Source organism: Protopterus annectens, chromosome 11.part0 (assembly GCF_019279795.1).
Source record: "Protopterus annectens isolate FY-2018-M chromosome 11.part0, PAN1.0, whole genome shotgun sequence".
NCBI classification, from domain to species: Eukaryota; Metazoa; Chordata; order Ceratodontiformes; family Protopteridae; genus Protopterus; species Protopterus annectens.
In genome coordinates, this window is record NC_056745.1 from 456,947,876 (window position 1) to 456,962,584 (window position 14,709).

The window sequence follows — 14,709 nt, forward strand, 5'->3', positions numbered from 1 at the left end:
TAGGTACTAGGCTATTGGCCCTAGGGCCTGTACAAGCCTAGCCAAAAATGTACCCTGGCTTTCGCCACCCAAGAAAATGATTTTCCTGTCCCCCTGTCAAGCAGAACCACAGAAGTGATCCCCGGGGTGAATTTCCTATTACCCATCCAATCATCAAGATTTTTCTTGAAGAGTGCTAATGAGGAGCTCTGTTTGACATAGATAGGTAGTCTGTTCCAGAGTATGGGAAGTCTCTGGGACAGGAATCTATCCCTCCAGCATGTTCTGTTTATTGTGGTGACAAGGTTTAGGTCCCTAGAGCATGTAGCTCAGAGGGATTGGGATTTCTTTAACTGGAGCATGTCCAACAGCTCTGGGTTTGACATAGCTTTATATGTTAGGCAGAGATCGCCTCTGAGTAGGCGATATGCGACGGAGTAAAGCTGGAGTTTTTTGAGACGGTCTGCGTAAGGCATCTGTTTGAGGCCAGTAATCCTCTTTGTGAGGTATTTTTGCGGCCTTTCCAGTTGTTGTAGATGTCTTGTGAGGTACATACCAAAAGGGGCATTGTACTCTATAATGGGTCTAATGAGTGAGGAGTAGAGGGGAACAGTGACCTCTTTTTTTTCTGGATGAGAAACCTTTTGTGATGAGGTGTGCCATGTAGAAGGATTTCCTGACCCCTTTGGCGATGTGATTATCAAAGGAGAGACTACTGTCCACCTGTGTCCTAAGGTCTCTTATCACACTTTCAGTGTTAAGTAGACTACCACCTATGTGGTAGTTCATGGGTACAGAATTTTTACCAAAGGGGATGACAATGCACTTTTTGGCATTGAGCTTGAGACCAAGTCTTTGACACCAGGCATCTGTCTCAGTGAGGCCCTTTTGTAGGATGTCCCCATCATTAGGAGTTTCAATTATGTCTCCTAGTTTGCAGTCATCTGCGAATTTAGTTAGCCAAAGACCTTCTGTGTTATCCTGTACCTCAGAGAAGTAGATACCAAACAGGAGAGAACCCAGGACTGAACCCTGTGGTACTCCACTTGTCACTGGTCTGAAGTCTGATTTGGAGTCTGCTACTTTCACAGTGTGGGTTCTTTCAGTAAGCCAGTTGGCAACCCATCTTGTGTCATAGGGATTTATACCTAGTTTAGTGAGTTTATCTATAATTCCAGAGTGGGGGATGGTGTTGGACGCCTTGGCGAGATCTAGATAGGCTGTGTGAACCACCTTACCCTCATCCATGGCCTTGGTGACTACTTCAAAGAAGTCTATCAGGTTTAGGAAACATGATCTGCCTTTCACAAACCCAAACTTTGTGGGTCCAGGGTTTGGAGATCTCCAATGTCTTTGTTTATGAGTTCCATGATGATACGTTCCATGGCTTTGCAGACGAGGCTCATCAGGCTAATGGGGCGGTAGTTCCCGGGGTCTGTTGTGGGCCCCCCTTTGTGGAGTGGGATAACTGTTGCGGTGCGCCATTCAATGGGCACAAAGCCTGAGGTGAGGCTATGATTGAACATGGTACTTAGGTGGGGTGCCCGTTCATTCTGTAGTTCATGTAGAAGGTAGCCTGGGATGTTGTCTGGTCCCATGGATGCTGTGTTCTTGGCTTTGGAGAGTGAAGTTTTTACCTGTGCAGCTGTGATTACAGGAACTTTGCATTCTTCCGGTATAAAGATGGACCCTTTAGGGGGTGAGAGGGGGGGAGTAAAGTTAGCACTGAACCTATCTGCTAGGATGTTGGCAATATCAGTTGGTTCTGTATATTTAGTGCCATTGTGCTGTAACTCAGAGCAGATCTGAGTGTTGCCATTGAGATTTTTAACATAGCTATAGAATGCTTTGTGGTTGTCTTTAGAATCAGTGGCAATTTTGTTTTCATAACTAGCTTTGGAGGATTTTATGAGGGATCTCAGCTTCTTACTGAGGCTGACTAGGGAGTTCCTCCAATCGTGGGATTTTACTCTTTTTTGCAACAGTTTCTTTCTTCTGTTGTAGAGTTTATTTATGGCAGAAGACCATCAGATTGGCTTCCCTTTTTTGGAGGATAGCATCTTGGTTCTGTTAGGGATGGCATGATCCATGCACTCGTGTAAGTGCTTATAAAGTGCATTTGTGTAGGATTCAGCAGTCGTACCTCTATTGCCCATCTGCATGGGTGTCATGAAGTTTGCCACTTCTGTCTTAAGAAGCGTGAAGTTGGCTTTGGAGAAATTTTTTACGGTTGTTTTCCTAAAGAGGGGTGGGAGCAGGATGTGGATGTCTAGGGTGATTAGCTTGTGGTCGGATCTGACCAACGAGGAGCTGACCTCTGGTGTGGAACACCGGTCACCCATGTTGGTGATGACCAGGTCTAGGATATTGCTGCCTGTGGTGGGGGTGTGGATAAGTTGATCCAAAGTGTTGGAATTGATGATTTCCAGAAAACATTGAGCAAAAGAGTTGGTACAGGAGTAGTTTTCCCAGTTAATGGCAGGGTAGTTGAAATCACCCATTATTAGAGTGTTGGGTTGTACCTTAATATTTTCCAGTGTATCAAGAAAAGAGGAGTGGGAATCCTGGGGCATGGTGGTGGTGTGGGGGGTCTGTAGCAAGCTACAATCTGGATTGCGGTTTTGCCCAGAGTTAGTTGAACTTGGATAATCTCGGATGTATTATGCTGAGCAACTAGCTTGGAGGTGTGGCTATCCTTAATGAATATGGACACACCTCCACCTTTAGTGTTTCAGTCCGGGTTTGGTGGCCGAAAGGTGTGGTATGAATTATAGCCTGGTAATGCAGGGGTGCTCTCTGGAGCTTTGAACCAGGTCTCTGTCACCGCACAGATGTCAATGTTCTCCATTTTAAGGAGTGCCTCAAGTGAGTGCATTTTGAGGTTTAGACTTCTAGCATTGAGTAGCATTACCCTCAGATTTTGTTTGCTTGTACCTGTTACAGTAGTGAATTTGTCATTTGAACCTTGCCTAAAAAAGGCACTATAGGGGTGGCAAGAGCCTTTGCCAGTATCCGGAATCCCAAGGGCGACAGGTACAGGCCATCTCTGGCAAAGCAGCGTGGTCTGTCGATCATGTCATCCCAGGCAGACAGATACTGGATTCCCTTAGAATGACACCAGAAGCTTAGCCAATTGTTAAAGTCAATCATTTTGTCCTTGTACTGTGGTGTCACGGCCAGACAAGACTTTTGATGGAAAACAAGGAAGTGTAGACAAAGTACGGAGAAGTAGACAAATAGGAGACTGGCTAGAGTAAGATAAATAAGGGATTATAAAAAGAATAGTTGTTCAAGAGGGGAAAAGACAGAGAGGACAGATGGGCAGGCAAGGTGGCCCTTACTCTGGGTCATACTCAATCGACTTAGCAACCCGGGATCAGGGAGAAAGGCAAATCATCTGCCCTTCCCTTTTCTGAAAGCAAGGAGATGTTAGAACTGGTATGAGAGAGAGGTGTGCCGATTAGACAAAGTTATCTAAATGTTACTGGTTTACTGACTGTGAGTGCGTTGGAGGTCAGTAAATTGTTTGGTGTTTTTCCAAAGGATTTTATGTTTTTGCCTTCTCCAGTAGCATCAGGGTTTAGTAACTGTAGGTCATTGCAGGATTGCTTCTCTCAGCATCAACCTTGGAATGTATAGATTTCTGGGACTGAAATGTGGTAAAACTTCTGCAAAAACTCTAAGCAGAAGTGTCCAAGCAGTAGATCTTTCCCTACATTTCCATTTAAGCCTGACATTCTGCCATTGATGTTATGGGCAAAAAAAGGCAATAACAAAGTTTGAGAAAACTATTTCAGTGGACAAGGAGAGTCAAACTTTTTTAGTAAATAGTTAAATTGGCTAACATACTACAACATTTTTTAAACTTAATCTGAAACTACATCTTATATGGAGATCTCTTCCTTTGTGTTGTTCTTACACCTTATTTTCTAAATTCTGGACAAGAGTGGTAAAGTGACTTAAAACTATGAGTTGATATATTTGCAACTAGGAGAACATCTGTTTTCAGCTGGTGGCAGAAATAATTCTGAAACTATTTTCCACTGAAATAATGACAATCAGAAAAAAATGGATATGTTTTTACCTTACCTTCAATCAGAAGTGAAATTTGTGTACTATAAGCCTTAAAGTTGCTATTTATAGTGCTGTTCATAATTTTGCATTTTTCATTACTGTTTGAGCATATTCTGTTTTAATTTGCTATGGTTGTTTAGTAAATATGTATATATTTAAAAAAATCAAGTTTGATGTGTTGTATGCACAATACTGGTCACTTTTTTTCTCTTTTGAAGATTAGATACATTTCAGAGACACAGGGTTTGCCACCACAGTCCTTACTAACAGAAGGACATTTGACAAGAAGATATTTTACAGAAGACTCTTTCTTTGAAATTCTGTGGCGGCTAAAGGTAAGCTTTTACTACCCATTGTCCAAAGTAACTAAATGATGAGACCTTATCTACTGAAGTGCAAAAAAGAATCTTACAGTTTTATCTTTACTGTCATAAGTCTGCAGTCTGTCACATACGTCTACTCAAACAAGAACTGCATCATGTTTGTACATTTAACTCATGGCACACTGTCCCATTTGTCAAAGTTTAGTATGTTTCATTTGAGAGAGTGTTAGCGGTGCATCTTCTGGGGAGGGGGGGTCAGGAAAGAAAATGAAGGAGACTGGTATCATAATTGTGGTGTGCTGGGTCAACTAATATTGACATTTTCCATATTAAAAGGGAAATTGTGTGAATTGATGAGCATGACAATAGATAATGGATGCCAGTTTCCTGGCTTCAGGTATCAGCTTCAGGTTTTATATCTTCCCAGTGGTGCCTTACCAGCCAGAACTATTTTAGCAATAATGAATTTTTGCTCAGTGTTGCAATATCAGGATCAAGTAACTCAAAAGATGAAAAATGTAGAGAAAAAGTTTCTTCATTACCAGTGAAACACTACTGGAGCCACTCAAAAGGTGAAGACTGAGATGAGCGAAAAGACTGGCAAAATGCGTGCAGGTTTGGCTCTATGTACCTGAAACACTGATTACCACATTTTATAGCTAAATCATGTATCATTCTCTTACATACACAATCTGCCAAACCTAGTGAGAATCAATAACTGAAAGAGATTTCTGTTTACTTGAGCAATGTAATGGTCTAATGAAACCCTGGTGGATGTAGGAAATGTACCTTTACTTCTTTTGCATTGCTGTTAGGTATTATCTTGGCTGACAAGGAGAAAGGGAGAAATCATTTGATCCTGACTTTTTCCTACATTCTGGTTATACTACAGAAATATCTGTTGCTCAAGTATCTTGTGGGAAATCTTTTGCTTTCATTCAGGTCTTTAACCAGCTATTTTAACTTATTTTTTTTAATTTGTATCACATCTAGCAAATTCAGAAAATCATATTTTGTAGACAATCTATTTTATTTGTACACCTCTTTATCTCTGTCTTTATAATGCAGCATAGTGCAAAACAGGAACAGCCTTTTCTTCTTAGGTTTGTGTTGCTAATCACATTTTTTATAACAAAGGAGCAAATGTCTTCACACATTACATTTTGCAGCTTATGTTGTACTGCTAACTCTTGGTTTGTTACAGCATAGCATACTTATACCTCATCAAAACATAATCCTTGAGTATGACAAAGTAGTAGTTAATCTCGGTGATGCACTTAAGACAAAACATCACTGAATTTCACTGTAATGTGTTGTATTTTACAAGCCAGCAGAGTGAATTTTGGGGATTTTTCCCCTTTTCTCCACTGTAATGCAACCATGGAGTTGGTAAATGGGATTTAGGGGTATCTGAAGGTGAAATCCCCACAAGACAGCTTCCCCCCACAAATTTTTTTTTTATATTTTTCAGTATTTTCGATTCATCAGCTTCGATATTAATGTTTCAGAAACAATCAAACGGGCATGCTATGATTATGTGTAGGTAAACACACAAAATGAGGTTAACCATGTGCACTGATACTGTTTCTCTTCCATTTTGAGCAACAAAGGCAATAGAAAAAAAGTTCTACCATACTGTACATGCTTTTATAACTGTTGCTAACATCAACGACTGAGGACCGCTTATGTAAGGTTCCAGGCAGTCCCAGATATGAAAACTGCAATATCCTCTATCTATAATACATCACAAAGGTAGAGTCAAATTACTCTGATATAAAAAAATCAGGAGTTTAAGCTTAAAAAATGTTGGGGGGGCTTTCCCTTCCTTTCATTCCAAGGCAAGGAAATGAAAGTTTTATAAAGCACAGGCTGGTTTGTAATAACTAAGCCACACGGGAGCCACACTGTAGGAAGAAAAGATTTGGTTAAGCTGTAGGTGGGAGCAGACCTTTCCTTTAACTTTTGTTATATTTTAGCCATATTCCTCAGAGAAGATGTTATCACTCAGCTTCCTTCTTCCTCCCAATGACCTTTGTATGGGTACACAGGAGAAGGAGATTGCTTAGCCAAGCAAAGGTCATTATTTTTGACAACAGAAAGCTACTTTACTGGACAACACCAGACATCTTATGCATAAGTTGTAAACACAGGTTTTCTTGATGGCAGACAGTAATATTACCATTCCATAGTCCGTATTTATTTTCTCAATATATTTTAAGTGAAATTATATCTGAACTAAATAATAAAACATGAATGAACTGTTTTAGGAGTAAAGAGTAAATTGCATTTTTGTAACAAAAGACTGTACAGCTATGGTGCAGAAGAAAATATTTTGATAAGAAAATATTTTCCTTCCTCAGACACCAGAAGAATATAAAGCAGATACGGGAATAAATTCAATAGAAAGAAGAAAGTATATTTTCAGATCCTTGGAGGATATGATACAGGTAAGTGTTTTCTTTTGGCTCTGAACTTCTTTGAATACAAATACCTCTTAACTGTACAGATTTTCGCAGAATGTCCAGATGTTTGCCTCATATTTTTGGCCTGTTTTTCATAAAATTGTGGATTTCTGGCAAATCATTGGCAAGTCATTAACGTTTGAAGTCAGAAAATAATGACAGGCATTTGAGTTTTAGACTTCATACCTTTCAGAAAATTCATGCTAATATAAAACCTGTTATTCTATCAACTTTATAAGTTTGCAAGAGCAATATTTAAAAATTGTCCCTATTTCTGGGCCTTTGCCCCCCATTATTTATGACTTTGTCCAGATTTCTTAGTCTAAGAGATTGAGAGGTATTGATGGACAGAAGAGTAGCTGTACACATTCTTAAGCTGTAAATATTCAAACATTCAAAATCTAGCCTAGCTTAGCTTGTTAAGTCTTTCCAGCTCTCTTTGTAGGACTAAAGTCTGACAACATGTCCGTCTGTGGTTTGTTCTTTTGTTTTGATGTTGCAGTTCAGATTAAGGCTTGAAATTTAAACAGCATCATTATGGTGGTATTAACAATAATATCAGACTGCACCACTTCCACTTTCCTTCCCTCTCTCCTACATGACTATGTCCATCAGCATCTGGACACAGATACTAGGACACTGGTCAAATGCTATATTTCTCAGCTGCTCTGGATGTTAATTTCTTGGTTAGCAGTGCAAGCATACTACTAGGTTTTTAAAGTCATGTGATTTGAGGAATATATTAGTTACATCTGTAATTACAGTGCCCTGCATAGTACAGGTATACAGTGCATGCATCTATCATGGATTTTATCATTTTTTTTAAGTTTTTATCCAAGCTTGCATCAGGCTGCCCTCCCATGATTTCAGAGTGAAGTCACAACAGAGTGCCCAAGAAGCCGTTGTTGAATTGAAAGCTTTACCCTGTGGAATACTGAATGTTCATGTCTGCTTCTAAAGCAGTCCCAGTGAAGAGATATTACAGCTGTCATAAGGGGGGCAGGATTTTTCTTATGTGCCCAGTTTCTTCCCCCTATAATAATCAGCAGGCACATTTCAATTCTAGCCCAGGAATGGGGTACATGCCTCAACAGGCTGAATCTCCCTCATCTCCTGTACTTCAGTCTGGCTGTCAGCTATCCGTTAAATGACGTGAGCTGTGGAGCTCTTATGTGTCACTACTTTCTCTCTAGAATGGACCACTTGACAATCGTCTCTTAATCCCATCCTTTTGTAACCAGTGATGGAAACTTCTAATTGAACCTTTGTGTTAGAGAGCTAGCTATGTTGTTGGCATTTCTCCAAAAGGAGCATAGCACTAACACCGAAAATGGCATGAAGTATAATTCCTACTTTGTGGTGGTAAGTGAAAGCAAGTCTAGCATGTAGCACTATCAGAGATCATCATCTATGTATCCTTCTCAAGGGAGTTAAGGCCAGAAGCAAGAGGCCTCATGAGATACTGCTGAATGAGTCTAATCGATTATCAGTGCTTCCACTGAGTGCAGAATGATTTACAGAAAAGGAGCCTCACAAGTCTGCTGAACCTTGGAGATAACTCCCCAAGTGTGGAGGGGCACCCCTAGACCCTGAACATAAGTATACCTACTCTGAAGTTGCACAACAGTGGAGAAAAAATAAAACTCCACTGTTGGCAAAAGTTGTTTGGCTTCTTTCATTTGATCATACAGTACTCAGTGATAGTGCTGCCAATCGAATGACAGGAGCCTGTCGTCCTTCTGTTCCTCGTGCCACAAAAGGCTGCTTATGACTGATAACTTACTGTAGCAGAAGCATTTGTGGTATCATATACTGTAATTTCAGATGGCTTAAACACTGCATCATCTGATAGGAAGGGATGTTATTTGTCAATTGATGGTTCTACAACAGTTTTCTGGCTTTAACAGAATGGTACTTCCTTTATAGAAAAGGGATAATACTTTGTATCCAGATAATTAATGGCTTATTGACTGACCATGCATACATTGCAATGTTAAGGTTGATCACAGATCTGCTGGCAAAAATAAAAGGGGGGGGGGTCTCTCGTTCCTAGATTAAGATCATTATGTGTTTCTGAAAAGAGTGATCCTATTTTCTGTATCAGACATCATTCCTGTTTAACAGCATATTTAGATTTAGCAAAAGCACTAGTCATGAACCCAATTGTAGAAGTACTTGAAATGCTAAAACAGTTAAAATTAGCTTCTGTAACATTAACTGGATCCCAGACTGGCTACTTAATAGGACTCAGTGAGTCAGACACATTGGGTGTAACCATTGGAGTACTACAGGGCTCATTCTTGGGCCTTTTACTGTTTAGTATCTTCTTTTCAGCAGTAAATCTTGACCACTTGTAGGTAACAAAATATGCAGCTAACTGCAAGGTGGAAAGCAGTTTTATCTCCATTACAGATGAAACAGTGCTGCTTGACGGTCTTCTGACACTACAGTTATGGTACTCTTATGAGTCTTATATTCGCTTTAACTTTGTTAATTGGTAATAATGGTGTAGCTAGGCATAATCACTGTGCTCATCTGAGTACATTTTTTTTCTAATCATCTCTCAGAAACTTTATAGTTCAAACAGTACACAATGTTTAGAACTGTCTGAACTATTGTATACTGTACAATGGTATACAAATATGCTGTCCCGAGAAGAATGCACCTCTAATATAGCCATTTTATGGTTGCAAGTGGCAACAACTGAAAATAAAGTGTCTCATTATGAAGTGCATAGGTGCAGCATTTTGAGATGAGTAAATTTTTTAAATGATAGGTGGTTGGTAGCAGTAACAGCATAAGATCTAACTGCAAAATATATATTTCTGGCTACACCCCTGTTTGGGAACATAACTGTGCACTTTGACTAAAACACTAGCGGCAGTATATTCAACAAGGGGATTGTTATAAGGGAGATGGGAACACTTTTGACATTTTTGACATCAAAATACTCCCATAGGATAACTCATGTAATAGAATAGGCAGAATCAGGGCTATGCAGAGAAATAAGTGAAAAGTATCTGTTTATGGTTACTTTTTCAAATTAGGTGTACATGAGTCTTGTGCATGTCTTTGTAATTGTTTAATGAAACACACTGTAAAACACTGAAAGTTCAAAGATTTCAGCCAAAGAAAATTGTGGAGCAAAAAAACTAAAATTTCACAGATATATTAAGGAAGATACCCTTACACTTTTTGTCTTACAGACCCCCAAGATGCGATCTGCATTTGTTCTTCAAGCCATTGTCAGGCCCAGTTCTTTTTGAAGGACTGTAATAATCATGTTACAGGACTAACATCAGGCTTAACAATTTATTATTAAAGTATATATAAAAAAATTGGAAAAAAAATCAGCTTGCACCACTGATTTTACTTAGGAAGTGGAAAAAAGTGTATGTGTCTGTATATTTAAATAAATCTCTACATGCTTTTAACAATGATAAGCACTGATAAACAATACAGAAATGGGGTTATATCAGTCATGCCTATCAAAAGACAGTGAGCTTGATATTCAAACCATTCGACCTACATTTATCTGGTAAATCTGTAGATGACATTATGGCAGGTTGAGGACTTTCAGAAGATAAAAGTTTGAAAACCATGTTGAAACCTAACAGGTAGACTGGGGGTGTTTATTTATTCAGTTAAATTCTGCTGGTTAGTTTGCAGAAGATACATATGGAAATCAGTTTTAGTGAAGCCCTTACCTCTGAATAGGTAGCTTTAGTGGTCTTTGTTTTGGGAGACTGTGAAGCTGTACTGCATATTAACAAACTGTTTGTCAGCGACCTCAGACACGGAGTTAGTGTGTGTGCATACACACACAGATGAGTGCCATAATTCATCAATATGCTCCTTACTGACTCACACCTCATTGGAAATAATAACAGCAGAACACACCCCTCTGAAACTCCGCTTCAAGTGCTACTCTTCAGGTGCTACCATGGGTCTTGTAAGGGCTAAGTCCTTTATTTCCCATAAGTGTTGTTGAGGAACCATGATTGATGACATGCTGTGAGCCAATAAAGAGCACCATGATGAAATACATCAGAACCTCCCCTGTACACACACACACACACACACACACACACACACACACACACACACACACACACACACACACACACACACACACACACACACACACACACACACACACAACACACACACTCATTCAGACTTGCAAATTACCAGTTCAACTGCAGCATGTCCATGGAATATGGAAGGAAAATGGATCATCTGGAAAAGAATCCATGCGAACAATGGGAGGGCAATTAAACTCCAGAAAGACTGCACCTCATTTGTGAGCCAAACTTCTGAACCAAGCATGGGGAGCAGCAATACTAACAGCTATTTTACTGTACCACTCTATTTTTATCCAACAAAATGTAAACTTTGGGAATTCTTTCATTAAGTGATTAAAAAAATTAAGTTCTGGAAGCTGGGGAAGATGTACAATAGTTAAACTATTTTCTAGCTGCATCTCATATAAAGGATATAAATATGAGAAAAACAGAACTCATTCAGAAGAGTACATAGGCAAATATATATACAGCAACTGAACTGAGCACATCTTAAAATTATATTGGGTTGTAGACATAGTACAATGGAGTTGGATACTATTTCTAAAAAATAGCCCTGCAGATGGACCATTTAATGGCTAAATGGAGTCATTGTAGTGTCAAAAAAACTAAAATTACATGCAATGGATTCATTTACAGATTAATTTAAAACATTAATAATGGTAATCACCACAGGGACCATTGATCATGGTGGCTTATCCAACCACATTACTTTTTACCCACTCAAACTTCACCCTTCTGAGTACACCAGCATGATAAGCCCAGCAATGATTGTATTTATAAAAACAGGAAAGTATCAAAGCAATCTGGTATAGCTAACTATAGTCAGCATACATTTGTTTGGTGGGGATTAGTGCAAGCTGATAGGTATGGGTTAACTCTAAGGCTTTTGAGACTGTTAAACACAAAGAATGGAGGATCTCTTGGGGTCCATGAAGTGCCTAAAGAAATACATGATCATAGGTTCATAGATTAGTACTGGGCTAACTGCCCTTGTGGGTCATTTTAAGCCTAGCTAATTACCCCATGTGAGAATCAAACCCTGGACCTTGTGTTTGTAAGGCAAATACCTTAACCATTATGCCAAAATCCCAAAACACAAACTGCAGATTTGTAAGTTACGTTTGAATCGCTATTCATATAAAATGTACCTTTGTTAAATATAACTTGCAGAGACTGCTTTTTTGGAATGTGGATAATGCCACTTGAAAAGAAACATTGAACTTTTTTTAAATATACAGTTAAGGTTTTTAAAGTTAATAAAAGCCCCTGTGAAACCTCAAATGACAATACACTGAGGAACCAAAACAACCACAATTGTTCATAATTTCATAAGAGCAAAATGTCCAACTGCAAGACTTTTTTTTTTTTGCAGGAGCCAAACTCCTCCCCCATCCCAAATGTGTATCTCTCTCTCTCTTATATATATATATATATATGTGTATGCATGTACATATATATATATATATATATATATATATATATATATATATATATATATGTATATATATATATATATATATATATATGTATATCAGAAAGAAGAACTCTACTAGTCACCACATTGAGGTTAAGAGTAAAATTTATTGTTACAAAATAATAAAATAAAATAATAAAAGATGAGCACTTTCGGGTGTTAAAGCCTTCATCAGATCTAATACAAAGCAAAATTACTTCCTTTTTATAAAAACGTATGGGCAATCAACTTTAACTACGAAAGGCACCAAAAACACAGAATTAGAATAATTTAAAACCTAACTAAGGCACTGATATCACATCAATCAATCCTCAGTTACTGTTCCCGATATTGACCAAGTAATGTTATCATCCGCAAGTGAATACAAGGTACAAATTATGTGAGCCAATCCTTTCTGTAAAATAAAAGCAATTATTATTGGTTGAAATCTCTAATCAAACATGCTCATTGGTAATCTCTTAACAAATCATTGTCTGGTATTCTAATGCCCTATTAAGCAATATATGCCTATTTCACCAATGCTTTATATACAAATATTGAATTGATCATTTAATGCAATCCCCATCCAGTAAAGTTTCTTAATACCCATGATGAACTTGCAAAACTGTCTATTCACCTTCCTATAAAAACTTTATACTCATCCAATCTCTGCACGTCCGAACCACAAAACCCGTAAACCCAGCAACTCATTCATCTCTCTCAATTATATAAACATATATGTATGTATATATATATATATATATTTTTTTTTTTGTGAGTAGTGCTGACTTTGTTTACATAGGGGCACTGTTTGAATAGTACCCTATTCCCTAAAACCTACCTTGCTCTTTACTCCTTACCTAGCTTTCTCTCTTCTTTTACCTATTATCTCTTCCTTCTCACTCCAATTAATACACTCTTATACAATTCAATAATGCTCTTTTTTCTCCTATCTTATCTGCCCTGTCTTTCTAATAGTTGTTCCCCATTTGTTTTGTCCCTTGAATATTAAAATAATCTCTCTCTCTCTTTACAGCTTGTTCTAACTCTCATCTCCCTACCTCGGGTGCTCCCCACTCTACTTCTAATCAACCAGACATACCTCCCTGCTAAGGAAGACGTCCTGGGACTGGCTAAATCTTTGGCATCTGCAGCGCAGTCTTAAAGCCTGTTTTCCCCTCCAAAAACCATCAGCATGTACGTGGCTATACCTTGTTCTTGCATGTTTATATTTAGCTATTGTGTAAAGATGTGCTGTGTACCTGCTGCATTACGATAGCAGCCTACTACAGTCTGTATCCACCCCCCCCCATTTTACCTTTTTCTCACTCACTGGCTTTCTTGCTAGAGCAATTACATTCTCTCTTTTAACATTCCACCACTAGATGGCAGGATACTATAAAAAAAAACCCAGCAGGTCACGAAAAACTAAAAATTTATTACCAACACTTAAGAGCTTCGGCTTAAAACAGCCTTAGTATACAGCCATGCCCCTGTACTTTTTGCCCTATCATATAATATCCCTGCTGTTAGCTTCTTTCTAACTAGTAAAATTTTTCCGCACATTTCTCTATTGCCCCAGTATTCTTAAGAACCTGTATTTTGGCTAGATATCATCCGCGGTAGTGCAGCGGTAGCGTTGTTGCCTCACAGCAAGAGGTTCTCCTGTTCGATTCTTGGCTGGAGTGCAGGGAGTGCCTTCTGGGTGGAGTCTGCATGTCCTCCCCGTGGTTGGGTGGACGTTCGAAAGACATGCGTAAATGGGTGTGCCTTAGTTGAAGGTTGAACGTCGAGCTGGCACCACGGCGTTCGTGAAAATCTACTGCCAATCATTAGCAGACCGGAGTTTTGCTGTGGTGACCCCTAACCAGGAAAAGCCGAAAGACAACAACAACAACAACATTACAACTAGTGTTTTTTTACTTACCACATATTACTTACATCAGTTTGGCTATAACTCCGTGGCTTGAAAAAGTCTGAGTCATTGATTGTTTTATTTCTTAGTGCAACTTCACTCCTTCTTGGCTATCTCATAACTATATTTCCACTTGCTTTCTTAAAAACCTCAACCCTCAATCCTTTTCTGACTTGCTAAAACATGCTAACTGGACCCCTCTAAAATCCCTCACCTTGGATGATGCTGTTATTTACTTCAATACTACTTTCATCAAGCTGTTAAATAGTTTTGCTCCCATTAGAACTAAAAGCGTTAAATACAGTACAGCCCCCTGGATAAAAAAAGAGACCATAACCTTCATGCACCACTGGGGCATAGCATGGAAAAATTACAAGAAACACAAATCTTCTTCCTCCCTGACTGACTATAAGCAACT

General features: G+C 38.8%; 1 protein-coding gene across 1 annotated transcript in view; it reads left to right on the plus strand.

Moving 5' to 3' along the window:
• The window catches only part of LOC122814955 (homeodomain-interacting protein kinase 2-like), a 96,812-nt gene that overhangs the window by 43,569 nt on the left and 38,534 nt on the right, over positions 1-14,709 (plus strand). Inside the window, exons 4-5 of the mRNA XM_044087214.1 lie at positions 4,272-4,388; positions 6,737-6,823. Of these exons, the coding sequence (XP_043943149.1) occupies positions 4,272-4,388; positions 6,737-6,823 (204 nt within the window). The remainder of the gene's footprint in view (positions 1-4,271; positions 4,389-6,736; positions 6,824-14,709) is intronic.